Here is a 15,771-nt window from a genome sequence, read left to right as displayed (position 1 = left end):
AGGATTTTATAGATTCATGAAATTGCCAGGGATTCTTAACATGGCAGGCTGGTGAAGCCTGTGAATCACTACATATTGTTGCCTACATTAATAATGAAAGAAAGTGCTAAATTTCATTTAGAGGCAAGTAAAAATGAATATTTGTTTCCCTCCTGAGTTCACAGACTCCCTGAAATCTATCCATGAGCCCTATTCTAATCCAACCCCTAAATTGTACAGATGGGGTTTAGAGACGTGAAATGGGAACCTCTGCTTGGTCCCAGTGAATAGGTCACTGAGCCTGGAGTCAGAAAGTCCAGAGTTCAAATTCAGCATCCAATATTTATTAGCTGTGTGACTCTGGGCAAGTCACTTAACCTCTGTTTGCCTCAGTTTCCTCAACCGTAAAATGGGGATAATAATAGCACCTATCTCACAGGGTTGTGGTGAGGATCAAATGAGACACATATTGTTCTTGTTGTTCAGTAGTTTTTCAGTCATATTCAACTCTTCATGACCTCATTTAAGATTTTCTTGGTAAAGATACTGGAGTGTTTTGCCTTTTCCTTCTCCAGCTCATTTTCCAGATGAGGAAACTGAGGCAAATGGGGTTAAGTGACTTGCCCAGGGTCACACAGCTAATAAGTGTCTGAGGCCACATTTGAACTCAGGAAGATGAATCTTTCTGACTCCAGGCCCAGTACTCTATCCACTGCACTGCCTGACACATAGTAGGTGCTATATAAATACTTATTCCATTCTCCTTACCTTTATGCTCAGTTTCTTTAGCTTTAAAATGAGAGGGTTGAACTAGATTTTTGCTAATGTCCCTTTCTTTTCTAAATCTATAATCCTATTTTCTACATTAATAAGGATATACAGCTAATTAGTAGAAGGGCTCTAAGTAAACCCAGGTCTTCTGATTCCTAGTCTAGGGCTCTCTCTGTAACATGCATGACATGTCAGCCACTGTACCTGGTTATTATAAAGATGGAGCTTTGCAGGCCTTAAAGTATCAAACAAATGTGAGCTCTTCTCATTAGAAGAATTAATACCACTGGAGCTCAAGAATCAATTTACTTCCTCACCAAGCATCCAATTTGCATTTCAGCTTATTTGTTTAAAATAACAATCCAGTGGGATTTCTGCAACACTAACCATGGGATTTGGTGATGGTGTGCTAACAATATGTCATGAAAAGACATTTACCAAGATAATTTTATGGTGGTCCACTTGCCTGCATATAGAATAAAAGGACAATGAACTTGGTTCTCCCCATTTTTACAGTTGAATAAATTTAAACACCATGATTGTTGGATCAAAGCATGTCATAACTTAGACCACAATAATAGTTTTCCAATTGTCCATGCAAAGCTATCAGATAATTCAGGAAATTGTTTAATTAAAGATATATATCAGGGGACCTTTTTTTTTCAGATTAACTCAAAGAAAAGACGAGAAAGGAAGAAAAAAGAAAGGACTGCAGGATTTATAAGGAAGTAAAAATTTATGACAGGATTGAAGGAGCTCAAAAAAAAGATCTGCTGACTCTATTAAAACAAGACACTTGGTAATCTATACACACTGGAAACAGTGACATGATGAATGACAAGATTTTAATAATTAAAGATGCTTTTTGTTATCTCAGTACTTGGGGAAAAAACATGCCCATCCAATGAATAAATACTATTTGCAGATTAGAGGCATGACTCTCTAGAGAGAAGATGCAATCAGCTGGCAGGAAATAAAAACCCATGTTTGTAATACCCTCAAGGACAGTCATTTAATAACCCACTGTGAATCATACAGGAAGAGGATCTCAGGGTCAACATAACTTGTCTTAGATTATTTTAAAAAATAAAACACACCCCTAAATAAATTGCCCTCCTGAAGATAAATTTCTTCCAAATAAGTAAGATCATAGTGGCAAGCTTAGTTTTATTTTGTTTCAGAAGTAGTCAACAAGAATTGTTAACTCCTTTGCCACTGATCTTAAGCCTGGCAGGCTTAATGGGAGGGGAGGCATGCTAAAACAGAAATTTACTGAACTAAAATCTCTTCTCAAATCTACCACTGTCACACTGTGACCTTAGGCAAGTCACTTACGGTCACTGAGGCTGTTTCCTTATCTAGAAAATGAAGAGATTGGAAATGGTGGATTTCTAAGGTCCCTTCCAGCTCAAACATTCTATTAATATTTAAGGGAATACTAATAGAACCTTTCTCTCAGGGTTGTTGTGAGGACAAAATGAGATAATATCTATAAAGTGCTTCACAAACCGTATAGTGCTATATAAATGATAGCCACTATTATTATTATCAGTACTACTACTAATAATAAGTATTCCTTTTTTATTTTCATATTTCTATACTTCAGTGCATCTGTGATCTCGCTGATGTGAGTACTCCCTCCAAGGTGCAGATTGAAACCCCTCCAATCTTTCTCATTATCCACAACTCCTGGTCTATGGCTTCCCATAAATCCTCCATAAGGGGTTCACCTAACACAGTGGTTCCCAGTGTTTCTTGTTCCTCAAACTGCCTTCAACCAATAAAATGTGTTGTGAACCCCCAGGGAAATTTAATATACTACTCATGATATTCTTTATAATTATTTCCTGTTTAAGTTTCCATTAAAAGAATTTTTAGCATGAACCCCTTGAACTGTCAATACAAACCCAAACTACTGAATGGAAACCCTTGACCTTTGGATTTCAACATTGCGCAGATACCACTGGAGCAAGAGGGCATCTGTCAGTGATCGTACCCTCTTGCTGATTGTGCCCTACCTCCCATTCTGATCCCACATCTCTCTAGTGATGACCTTTATACCACCTCTCCTTCACGATGCTGTTATTAATATGCAACAGCTACTTATGCCTGCTAGATGAATTTCTTTTGCCCTTTAATTCTTCAGAGACTTACAGCATTCCATGACTTTGAGCCATATAGGAACACTGGAAGCATATTTATGTGAAAAAAAAAAGTTGGGTCTCTGTTTCAGGAAGAATCTTGGGGTCATTAAAAGCACTTTGCAATTTCTCAAAGGCAATTCAACTCAATCCATATTTGTTAAGCAGCTATTGGCACAAGGTACTGCGCTAAGCACTGGAGGTACAAAGAAAGAAATGCAATAGTTCCCACACTCAAGGAATTTATACTTTACTGGAAGAAGAAAATAGTAGACAGATCAGTACAATATAAGAAATATTGGGCAGCGCAGGGGCACAGTCAGTGGAGCACCAGACCTGGAAGCCGAAACACCTGAGTTCAAATCCAGCCTGACACTTACTAGCTGTGTGACCCTAGGTGAGTCACTTAACCTCTGTTTCCTCATACATAAAATGGGGGGATAATAATAGCACCTGCCTCTCAGGGTTGTTGTGGAAATCAAATGAGATATTTGTACAAAGTGCTTAGCACAGTGCCTGACACATGGTAAGTGCTATATAAATGTTAGTTGTTATTGCTAAGAGGGGAAAGGAGCACTAGTAAAGGAGAGAGGGATGGGAACCAAGGAAGACTTTATAAATGAAGTGGCATTTGAGTTAAGCCTTTGAGTTAAGCAGACAAGGATTCTGAAAGATATAGATGAGGACAGAAAACATTCCAAGCATGGAGAATGGCTTGTGCAAAAGCATGAAATGTGGGAGATGGTATAATAAATTTGGGGAATGGCTAGCAGTCCAATTCGCCTGAAAAGTAGAGTTTGTGAAGGGGAATAGTATTAAATAATGCTGGAAAGAGAGGTGAGAACTCAATCATGGGGAGACTCAACTGCTAGATGAAAGAGTCTGTATTTTATACCAGTGGGAACCATTAAAGATTTTGAAAAGAGGAATGACCTGGTCAGATTGGTGCCAGCGGGAGCCATTAAAGATTTTGAAAAGAGGAATGACCTGGTCAGATTGGTGCCTCATGTTTTGATAACCATGAGAAGGAGGATTTATAGAGGGAAGATACTGGAAGTTAAGAGAACCTTTAGGAGGCTACTATAGTTGTCCAGGCAAGAGATAATGAGTTCTGAACTAATGTGGTATACAAAAGGACGCAGATGTAAGAGACGTGTAGGCAAAATTAAAGATACTTGACAGCATGCAATAAATGAGCATCTATTATGTGCTTACTATGTGCTGTGCACTGTGTTAAGCATACGATGACAAACATGAAATGGTCCCTTCCTTCCCTCAAGAAGCTGACCTTCTAATGGGAAAGACAACTTGCACTTATCTAGATACATACAAGGGAACTACATATAAAATATGAGGTGACCTTGGAGGGGAAAGCACTAGCCGCTGGGGGGGCACCAGGAAAGTTCTCATGCGGAAGGCAGAGCTTTGGCTGAATTATGAAAGAAAACAGGGATTCCAGAAGGTAGAGGTGTAGTGGGAGAGCATTCCAGGCATCTACAAGAGCCACCCAAAGGCATGGATGGAGATGGGAGGTGAAACTTATCACTATATAGATTGTTCTACCTCTGCCCACTTCTCTCTGCATTGGTTCACAAGATTATCATAGATTCAGAACTGGAAAGGACCTTAAAGACCAACTAAGCCAACCCTTCATTTTACATGAAGAAACTGAGGTTTGGAAAAATGGAATAACCTGCCCAAGATCACATGTTAAATGGCAAATGCAAGATTTGAACTCAGGTCTTTCTGACTCTAAGCCCAATAGCATTCTATCTACTTACTATACTACATTGCCTCTAGAGGGGCAGGATAAAGCCCAGGCAAGGGTGAGGTCTAGGCCACATTCAACCTTGACACTGCTTATTGGAAATTACAAGTGAATTCAAAAAGCATTCTGCACTCTGAAGGTAGGGACTGTAAAATTATACTTATGTGAATTACCTGATGCTGATGGTCTATATAAAGCTGGTCTTGTCCTCCTGGGTCAGAAACTCAGTGTACTTAGTTTATGTGTTGCCCATGATCAAATAGGGATTCAGGTATTAGAGCCAGAGTCATCATATTTTAAGACGTTATTAACTTACCAAAGAACACCCCTTCTCCCCCAATTTATTCTTTAAGTGGTGATATTGTCAGAGTCAACGGATATCAGATGTTAGATGCAATGATATATGGTGCCCAGGGAAAATTCTGTTGGGGATGGGTCAGATCATGGACTTGAAGAATCACTTCCTTACCCAATATTTGTCGTGGGGCTGGACTGTTCCAATTCCCAGATCAAACGTGATGTGGGAAAGCATATCCCCCATATTCAAGCAGCCCAGCACACTGAAGTGTTTCTTCTCTTCTGGCTGCATAGGCTGAGAGGGGAGATCACCCTTCCCTACTAGGACTCCTACATCTAGGAAAGTGCTCCTTCCCCTCCAGAGCTTCCCCACTCCTGTCCCTGGAAGACCCAGAGCTCTGGAGTAGCCCTTTTCTGAGGACAGACTATGGTCTGAGATTGCTTCCCAGGCTACTTGTAGTAACTGGGTTGCCTCAGAGCTTGGCTGTAGAAATCCAGAGAAGCATACCACCCTTTCTGGAGAAGTGAAGCTCCTGAGAGGTCCCCTCTTCACAGGTAGAAAGCAATGATGGTGACTTCTCTGTTCCTTGCCATTCATCCTTGAGCTTGCCCATGACCTGCACTTAACTTTTTCCTTGAGCTAATCTTGGTCTGGAAGAGAAGCTCATGCCAGCAGACCCCATCCTTATCTGGGCTTTATCCTGGAGCTCACCTGGAGCTTCCCTTCTTTTGAGTAGAGAAATTCTAAGGAAGCACTCCCCTCCACCCATGCCAGCACCTGGGCCAAAGCCCTGTTTGCTCTGCCATATTGCTATATTATTATTGCTATATTAACTATATCATGAAAAGCAAATTCTTTGATTTGATGCTATATGCAGGGGGTCAGAAATGTCAATTTCTGAAATTGGGAAAAGCAGCACCTAGCATGATACATGTACAAGTTGTCTTGGCTCTTACAGAAATAAAATGTTTGCTAAAAATGTGGGAAAATTTATAAATCCATACTTACAGGATCACCTCCAGAAGCAAAAGAAATGGACTGCATATGGTGATTTGCAATAATCTGAAAAAATACAAGAAGCCAATTAAAACTGCACTAATGGTATAAATTAATTACTTCCCTAATTATTAACAGCCTTACATAAAGATTGACTTTGAGAAGTAAAAAGTATTCAAGGGTACTGAATTATTTGGTTTACAAATATGTTCAGGTGTGCTGCGTATTTTGCCATGTAAAGGACCACAGTGTAATGTATAGTTGGTGGAGATGTACTTACTTTACAATTCTAAAGTATCAGTGAAACATCATCTTCTGGCATATCCTAGTCTACGCTCTGTTTTTGTCTGAGGATGCCTGACATTAACACATCTTCCTAGGTGATAAAATCTCTGGGAACAGTTTCAAGAAAATTGTTTGCATGGAACTATGGTACCTTTTTGTAGAACTATTCCTCGGAAGAATACTTGTTCAAGATGTATTGAATCATTGAGGTTTGGGCAAATCATGCATCTATATATTATTTATTGGTATTTGACTGACACCTGTTTCTAACAAGTTATATAGAAAGATACTCAGAGAACCCTAAGAGATCACTGTCATTAAACAAATAATTTTAGCAGCAAAACTCTACCTCATTGTATCAGAACACATTCTCAAGGCTTATGTTTTTTTGAAGCATCTTGCCATGTGAAATAGGCTTTACTATGGTGGGGATGGGTGGGGTGGAGGAGGAAAGAGAGAGAACAAGCATTTATTAAGCACTTATTATATGCTAAGCATATGTACTGTGCTAAACACTTTACAGATATTATCTCATTTGATCCATTAAGAAACCTGTTGCCAATATGTCTGTATTCATTTCTCCCTAAGACATTCCTCCCTAATTACCCTCCCCTGTCTATTCCTCCCTAAAAGCCCTCTTGTATCATAGGCTAAGAACTTGGTTTCTTTGGAAACCAAAACATAGTACAGCATGTACTCTTCTTGTTTGAATAAAAACACATTTTAGGAAAAGCCATGTAAGAATGATCCAATAACTATGAGACATCATTATATTCAATCTAGTGAATAAAATATCCATATTCTGAGAAGATTACAGTAAATTATGTATCAATATCTATCTCTTTATCTCATTCATTCAGTTATAGTTCTCCCTGCTTCCTGCCTGCTCATTTCAATGGCAGCCAAGCTGTCCTAAACCAATTGTACCATCTGGTGGCCAATATAGGGAACCTTCTGACCCCAAATCTCTTCCCTAGTGTGGCAGTATAGTGTAGGGTATAGGACACAGGGCTAGGAATCAGGATACCTGAGTCTGAATCCTCCTTCTCATACTTAATAGTTGTATGATCACATGCAAGTCACTTAATCTCTGAGCATCAGTTTTCTGATCTATAAAATATATATATTTTAATAACACTTGTACCACCAACTGTGGGATTGTTTCAAGGATGCTCTTTTGTAATCCTTAAAGTACTATATAAAGATAAATTCTTATTCCCCATCACCCCTTTTCTTCCCCAATCAAAAGGATTATGCAAATGTTATACCCATCATCTAGCAAAATTCTGCCTTTCACCATTCATAGCTCAGTCCATTTCACTACAGGAAACTTTTTCACACACACACACACACACACACACACACACACACACACACACACACACCTCTTTAATGCCCTTCTTTCCCTGTGTCTTCTTGCCCAGTTACCTCAGAGAGCCCTTTTCAAATCCTGAGATTATATAAAAAGTTGTAAAGTGAAATTAGAATTTAAAATCTTTGATAATACTGAGAAATTCCCTTCAAAATTTTCACAGAAGTTTCCATATACATTTTCTTGCTCTTTTCATTAAATCAACTTTCTTCCTTCTTGGAATTTGGGATGAATAAAATAAAATTATTTTTCTATTAACTGGTTTTGTCTTGTTTATTCACATTATCCTCCACTAGAGTCCCACTGTAACACACATGCCCCTAGCCTGGAGGTGATTCTGAGTTCTTGAAGGTTATGCCAGTGAAGCAAAAGTTTTACCAGATCCTAACAAAGCTGGAAAGGCTGCCAGTAGAGACCTGGTAATGTACTCTGTCTTTGTCATCTCAGGCCTATTCTAAGTTCAGGAAGGCTCATCCCAAAGTGTTGACCAATAGGTAGTGATTTTTAGCTACTACTGTTAATGATTTCATTGTTTTATTCTCTGTTGGTAAAGAAGTACCTACACTGAGGATATAACATTTCATATAATAATAATTAATAATAATAGTAATAGAACACATTTATATCATGTATTAAGATTTACAAAGTGCTTTCCTCAGAATGACACCGTGGGGTAGGTATTACAAATATAATTCTATTTATGCCACCACCTCCCATTTTTGGTGTAGACCTGTGATTTCATTCATGTAAGGAACTCCCACTATGAAATCTCCCTCTACCAGTATGTTTTTGCAACAAGCCTTCAACCTACAGTACTAGATAATTGCATAGACTGAGAAATTAAGTAATTTGTCCATGATCACACCACTGTACATCTGAAGCAAGCTTTGAATCTAATTCTTCCTAACTTCCAAGGCTAATTCTCTATCCCTTATATCGTAGTGCCTCTTTCTACTAACATGAGGTATCTTGAACATGAGTTCAAGCTCTGATCACCTCTCCAATAGACTTTTGTAATAGCCTCATAATTGGTCTTCTTGCTTTCAGTCTTTCCCTCTGTCCAATTCATCATCTGTAGCTTTCAAAATAATTTTCCTACGAGGTCAAAAATCTTAAAGTGGGTCCCAATGTGCTTCTAGGCTTAAATCTAGCCTCTGAAATTGACCCTTGCAGCTTTCTACCATACTCTAAATTCCAGCCAGATAGACTACTTCCTCATATGTAACATTCTATCTCATACCTCTGTGAATTCTCACAATCTGTCTACCATGCCTCGAATGCACTCCCTCCGTAGCTCCTCTTGTTAATATCCTCATCTTCCATCAGGGGTTCAGCCCAGATGCCATGTCCTCTCCATCACCTCATCTTCTCTGACCCCACCAGTTGATAGTGTTCCGTCCTTCCCCATATTAGCTTGTATTTACTTATCTGGTTCCTCAGTAGAATGTAAGCTCCTTAAAGGCAAGGATGGACTTTTTTTGGTTGTTGCTAGTATACTAGTTCCTAGTACAGTGCTTTTGCACATAGTAGGTGCTTAATCAATGTTTATTTGATTAAATTAAATGAACTTGGCAAGACTTCATGAAGAGGGTGATATTTGAACTGGGCCTTGAAGGAAGAAAAGAATTTTATAACAGGTAGTGATAAGGAGGTTGTTATTTCATGGAACTATAGTCAGGAATGCTGCCATTAGTAAATTGACAGTAACAGAAAAACGTGGTAGCAGATCCCTCTCTTTCCCCAGGGTAACAGATGCCAAAAAAAAAAAAAGAGGGACTGAACCAGGACACTGGCCATCCAAGTTAATAGTTCTTTTACTCATAAAGGAATAGGGATAGGAGCTAGATTAGCTAGGTAGGGATAGGAGCTATGATTTCATTGGTAAAGGGAACAATGAGAAACTCCTGCCAGTGGAAGTCAGCTCCTTCTTCGTATCTTGTAATCACAGAGTTGCCTGTATCACATTTTTATATTAATCTCTCCTCTCCAAAAAGAAGTACCATGACCACGCCATAAGGATGACCATTCCTGGAGTACATAGACACATAAGCAACAGCAATTATGGACAATTCCCTCTGGAAAGAGGCATCAGGAGAAGAGCTGGCCCAGAGGGATTGGCCATACAATCAACAAAACCAGGAATTAAGCAGTAGCTATCCTTTCTGCTTTAGACATAGGGCGGTAAGTGTAAGAAAGAGTGGAAGGAAGGCTCACTCTCTGTTGATTTGGAATGGAAAGTACTCCAGTAGTTGGTCTGATTTATTTTGAAGTCAGCAACTAGGCCTTGAAATCTCATTAGTCTAGAAGTCCTATAACTCAAGATTTCAAATTAGAAAGGACCTTGCAATTTCTCATTTTACAGATGAGGAAACTGAGGCCCAGGGTGGTTAATTGAATTATCCAAAGTCACATAGGTAATAAGGGGAAGAGTCAGGATTTGACCCCATGTCTTCTGAATTTAAATCTAGCACTTATTTTACTTCATCACATTGCTATTATACACTACAGAGCTATAACTAATACATCTTGCACCCAGGGCAAGCAACCTCAACAGATGCCCTGGGACAAGTAGCATACAGGGGATTTTAAATCAACTTTATAAGACAAATTTGGTTGGATAGGGAAGAAGAGACCTTAGGGGAGAACCCAGATGTTAGACAAGATCCCACATAGGGAAGAAAAATACCACTGTATCTAGCTGAGGGTAGGGAAGGCTGCCAATATGGAAGAGCGCAGGACAGGGGCAGGCAGAAGAGTAGCTCAAGCTAGAGTGTGTCTGCCAACAATAGAAGTAGGAAACAGGCCATCTGGTAGGTTCATATTTTAACATCTGGCTACCTAGGAGCTAACCTTAGCTATTTCTATCTGTTAAGGAAACATGTGACATCACCTACATACACACACACACACACACACACACACACACACACACACACACACACACATTTTCTGGTGCCTGGAGCAAAGACTGCTATGGTCTGCCATGATGAGCTAGAACTTAACTAGATCTTTTTCATTAGTTTAAATCGTTTATGCCATCTTTGGGGATCTTTTTATTTATTTTTTGTCACACTTTATACACTGACACAGGTTGGAGAATGAAAACATAAGGGAGATCTGGGACGTGTCTCAGCCTAAACTGGGGAAATTTTGAAAAGACCTTCTAAATAAGGCCTTTACTGACCATGCTACACTATCCCACCCCCAACCCCAGTTTCCAGTATCTTTACCACAAAATATATGTATTTGTCATCTCCGCCAGCTAAACTACAAGGTCGTTGAAGCCTGGCACTGCTTTTGATTTTGTCTGTGTCCCCAACACCTAGCACAGTGACTATAGTAGGCACTCATTAACACTTATTCATTGACTTATCCAAGACAGTATATATCTGTTGAATTACTAAATTTTTGTAGAGGCTGGAAAGTGTCCTTGCTCTCATTCTCTCTCTCTCTCTTCTCTCTCTCTCTCTCTCTCTCTCTCTCTCTCTCTCTCTCTCCATTTTATTTGCTTTTTCTTCTTTCCTCATATAGTCATGACTAGAGACTGAGTGGTCCCAAAGAAGAGTGGGTGGATAATTGAAAAGCAATTACTAGCAAGAAGCAGGTTAGTCTCTTTCTGAAACTTTTGCTTTGGGGCCTAAAATTTCAACTTATGTCACTTGATAAGGACATGTCACTTGAATTAAATTAAGATATATGTAAAATCTACTCATGGAAATAGGTCACTCAGTAATCAAGTGAATATTTATGTAGAAATATTTTAAGAAATATATTTTTCCACATTAATGTGGGTAGTGCCATTTTAAGGATGATTATTTTTCAAACAAATATAATTTTACATTTTTGACACTGGCAACATGAAACCTTTTTTTAATGGAAGGCTATAGTGCTTGCTTCTATAATGTCCTCCTTTTAGATTAAAATGTACCCAGAACATGTAACTTATTATTCATCATTAATAGAGGGGCAATGTAACATAATGGGTGGAGGACTGGCTTTGGAATAATGAAGATTTGGGTTCATATACTGATAAATATTGGCTGTGTGACCATGGACAGATCATTTAACCTCTCAGTCCCCCAAGAAGCCCCCCAGGAAGCCCCCCAAGATTATAAATCATGGAAGTTACCAATGTTATTTAGAAAAAGAATTCTCAATGCTGATGAAATCACAGGTCAGGATCATAGATTTCCATCTGGAAGGGTCCTTAGAGGTCGTCTAGTCCAACTTCTTTCATTTTATAGATGATGAAACTGAGGCGAAGAGTGGCAAACTGACTTGCCTAGGATCATGCAGGTAGTTAAATGGCAGAGCCAGCATTCAAACCAGATGCTATGACTCAAAATTCAGCATGCTTTCCACTGTGCCATCATCTATTTTCCATCTATTAGTTTTCATAAATCATTCTTCAATTTATTTATATTTTCATCTAAATGAATCTCCCCAAGGAAGTGTCAGTAGTTCCTTTAATTTATCTTGAAACTACACCTGAATTATTCAGGGTCACCCATAATTCTAGTTTTGGAGGACTAGATGAACATATTATCTATGCCCTTCACAAACTGAACAATTTTTTGCATGTTCTTTCTCTAACTTCATTCTTACCGATTTAAGGGGTCTAAATGTTTGCCCATTTTGGCCTTTGTTTTTCTCTTTTAGCCTTCACAGGGCAGCTGCTTTAGTCTTTGCACTGTTCAGATTGCCCTTCCTTGGGACCTACTCCCTTGTTAAAATTGTTATGGGTTTCTTGAAGTGGAGTAACCAAAGCCATCTGCCATATTTCCCAACCACTTTCCCCTCCAGCCAGAAAAAAAAAGCTGAAACAATTACAAAAGCACCTCACTTTTTGGATCTAACAGCTTTGAGATCCTGCCTGACTTGAGTGTTATCACTAAATGCCCACCAGCAGCAGTAGGATAATCCCCTCCCCAAACCCACCAGTGTAAGGAGAAGGTATGGTTTGCCAGTCCCTCTATCAGGGCAGTGACTAGAAAGGGTGTCAGCAATGGCCGCCACTTATATATTTATTGTCTGCTTCCCCTTTTGCTCCCAGAGATGTCAGTGTGTAGCAATGTTGAAGAAACAGTAGAATGTACAGGTGTAGAAGTGGATCAGGAGGAGAATGGGATGGGATGAAAGGCAAGGACCAGGTAGTACTGAGAATAGTAACAACCACATTCATACACCCTCCTCCTGAACTCCCAATCACCTCATTGGACATGAAAAAAGGTCTATGAAAAGAAATATGTCCCCAAAGATTGAACCTATCTCTGGATGTCTCCATACTCATTCTAACCCTGCCCTTTTTCCTTCCACCATGTAATACTCTTGAGTAGATTACTGAGGGCCTCTAGACTCTGTCAATGAGACCATATAACTAAGACAAGACTATATCTGCCAGATGCCAAACAGCTGTTTGAGTGAAAAGTGAGAAATTCAGCCAATCCCCTGAATGTTTCCAAATGTACAGACGTCGTGTAGACAAAACATCTGGATGACTGACTGCATTTTTCATTTTTTATCCAGATGTTTGGCATCACATAAGCGAGAACTAGATGTCACGCTGGCCTTGTAACAATGATCTCAACTCTCTTGGCTGGTCAGTGCTCAGACAGACAAGATGAGAGATTGGTATTTTGAACTTGTTTCCCTAAGTTACTTTTTCTCAAGCTATCTTATGCACCACCACACCTTCAGGTGTTTTCTTTTTCCTTTCATTTACATTTCATTTTTCTTTCATTTCTTTCATTTTCTTTCATTCTGAAATCCTGAAGTGAAAAGTAGAAGTTAAAAGTTAATGTCACTTTGGTAAAGTGTTACTAACAGGGATGTACTTGTGTATTTTTTCCTAGAGTTCAAGTGCATGGGAAAGTCCTTGTGTAAAGGATGTCTGAGTTACAGCTGCTCAGTGATGGTGGTTCATTAATGTTCGTTTAGACTAAAACTAAATAGCTCACTGGACTTAATAAAGTAAAATCCAGATTGACTGGAAGCAAACTATCCCCAAGTTTCAGAGTTGGAAGGGATGCCAGGCCATCTAATCCAGCCTGTACCTGACCTAGAATCCTCACTAGGATATCTCTAATAAGTAAGTAATAAACCAACCTTCACTTGAGCCTCACCTCTAGTGAGGAGAATTCCACTGTCTCTGGAAGCAGCCCATTCTACTGTCAGAGAACTCTAATTATTTAAAAGCTTTTCCTAACACCGAGCCCATAACTTGTCTTTCTATAACCTGTCCCATTGTTCCTAGTTCTGGGACCAAGTGGAACAAGCCTAATCTCTCTTCCATAGACAGACCTTTAAATACTTTTAAGATAGCTGATATATTCCTCCCACCCATCCCTAACTCCTTCAGCTAATTTTGATATAGCATGATCTGAAAGCCCTTCAATACCCTTGATTGTTCTCCTAACTAACCAAAGCTTTCAACTAATTAGAATTTTCTTTTGTACTTAGCTTTTAGGAGAGAAAAAAAATCACCAGAAAACAACCTGATAGTAGCAATTCAATTCTAAAAAGCACTTCCCAGGGGACATTGAATCCAATATCCTACACCTTCAGGATTGCTACAACTGGATAGTAAAAATTGAAATTCATAATGTTGATCCTGAGGTATTCCAATATCCTGAATGAAATCAAAAGAGAATTCAATTATGTCATACTCTACTCTTGCTGACACTGCTTCCATAAAATCGTTCACATCCGTCCCCTCTTATTCATTCCTACTGCCAACACCCTAGATTAGCCCTAGTTAACTCTTATTATTTCAATAGCCTCCAAAAGAATCGACTTTCTTCCAACTTCTTGCTGCAGTCTGTCCTATATACTCTTGCCAGATAGATAGTCCTGATCATGTCATTCCCCTGCAGAAAAAAAAAAACCCTTCAACTGATTCCCATCAGCTACTGAATGAATTCAGTAAATAATATATGAATTAAGTAAAATTAATAAATTCACCCTGACTTTCCACCATCTGGCCCCAACCTACCCTTTTAACCTTATCTCTCTTGATTCCATTTCATGTATTCTATATGCCAGGCAGACTGGACTCTTGGTCATTTCTTGATCATGTCTTTCTCTTTCTTGCCTCTATACCTTTGACCACACTCTTTGCTATACTTATAATGCCCTCTATAGCCACCCCCTATCATCTCTCTGTTGAAATCCTGCTCATCCTTCAAAGCCTAGCTTAAATGTCATTTCCTCCATGAATTTATAACATGTTCCCAATTCTTCTGCAGGGCAGCTAAGTGACACAGTGGATAGAGCACTGGGCTTGGAATCAGGAAAACTTATCTTCATGAGTTCAAACCTGGCCTCAGACATTTACTAGCTTTGTGATCCTGAACAAATCACTTAACCTTATGTATTTCAGTTTCCTCACCTGTAAAATGAACTGGAGAAGGAAATGACAAACCACTCCAGCATCTTTGGGAAGAAAACCCCAAAATAGGGTCATGAAGAGTTGGACATGACTGAAATGACCCAACAGGTTTTCTGTAAATGCAAGAAGGGATCTATGCTACTTTGAACTCTAATGTACTTATCAAATTTTACCTTCCCTTGTGACACATCTTACCTTGCCTACTGGTCCACGAGTTCTTAATCTTTTTTGTGTCTTTGGTAGTCTGATGAAGTTTAAAGAGACCTTTTCAAACCAATGTTTTAAATTCATAACAGAAAATATAGTCAATTCTTATTATTTGTGGTGGTTATGTTCTATAAAGTCACTGTGAACACTGAATTAGCAACTACTGAAACATTTCTCCTAGGGGAAATACAGGGTTAGGTTCCTATAAGCCTCCGGTCACAACATTTACTTTAACACTTTCCAGAGTGGTTTCACATACAGATTGGTGAATTTCCTCTTCCTTTTTCTGGATGTACCATATTGTTGATTCATTAACATCAAACTCATGGTTAACAGCATTATATAACTCGTGTCAGAAAAAAGATTATCTAACACATGGATTTTCTCCATAAGGCACATCACAGCCTTCTTGTGCATAAGAACACTAGACAGCACTCCAGCCCTACAACTGGGGGCCATTTTAAACAGCAGAATTGCCAAAAAATAGCACAAACATATGAAAAATATGACACCAGATAGACCATGAAAAAGATGCTTGTTTACAGTATGAGAACTAAAACAAGAAGG

The 15,771-nt window shown here is 39.0% G+C and overlaps 1 protein-coding gene across 1 annotated transcript in view; it reads right to left on the bottom strand.

Moving 5' to 3' along the window:
- The window catches only part of SHC4 (SHC adaptor protein 4), a 155,905-nt gene that overhangs the window by 44,212 nt on the left and 95,922 nt on the right, over window positions 1-15,771 (bottom strand). The window contains exon 5 of the mRNA XM_020977316.2: window positions 5,966-6,019. Within this exon, the coding sequence (XP_020832975.1) occupies window positions 5,966-6,019 (54 nt within the window). The remainder of the gene's footprint in view (window positions 1-5,965; window positions 6,020-15,771) is intronic.

Source organism: Phascolarctos cinereus, unplaced genomic scaffold (genome assembly GCF_003287225.1).
Source record: "Phascolarctos cinereus isolate Bilbo 61053 unplaced genomic scaffold, phaCin_HiC Scaffold_3;HRSCAF=262, whole genome shotgun sequence".
Classification (NCBI taxonomy): domain Eukaryota; kingdom Metazoa; phylum Chordata; class Mammalia; order Diprotodontia; family Phascolarctidae; genus Phascolarctos; species Phascolarctos cinereus.
This window is presented reverse-complemented; position numbering and strand designations above follow the sequence as displayed.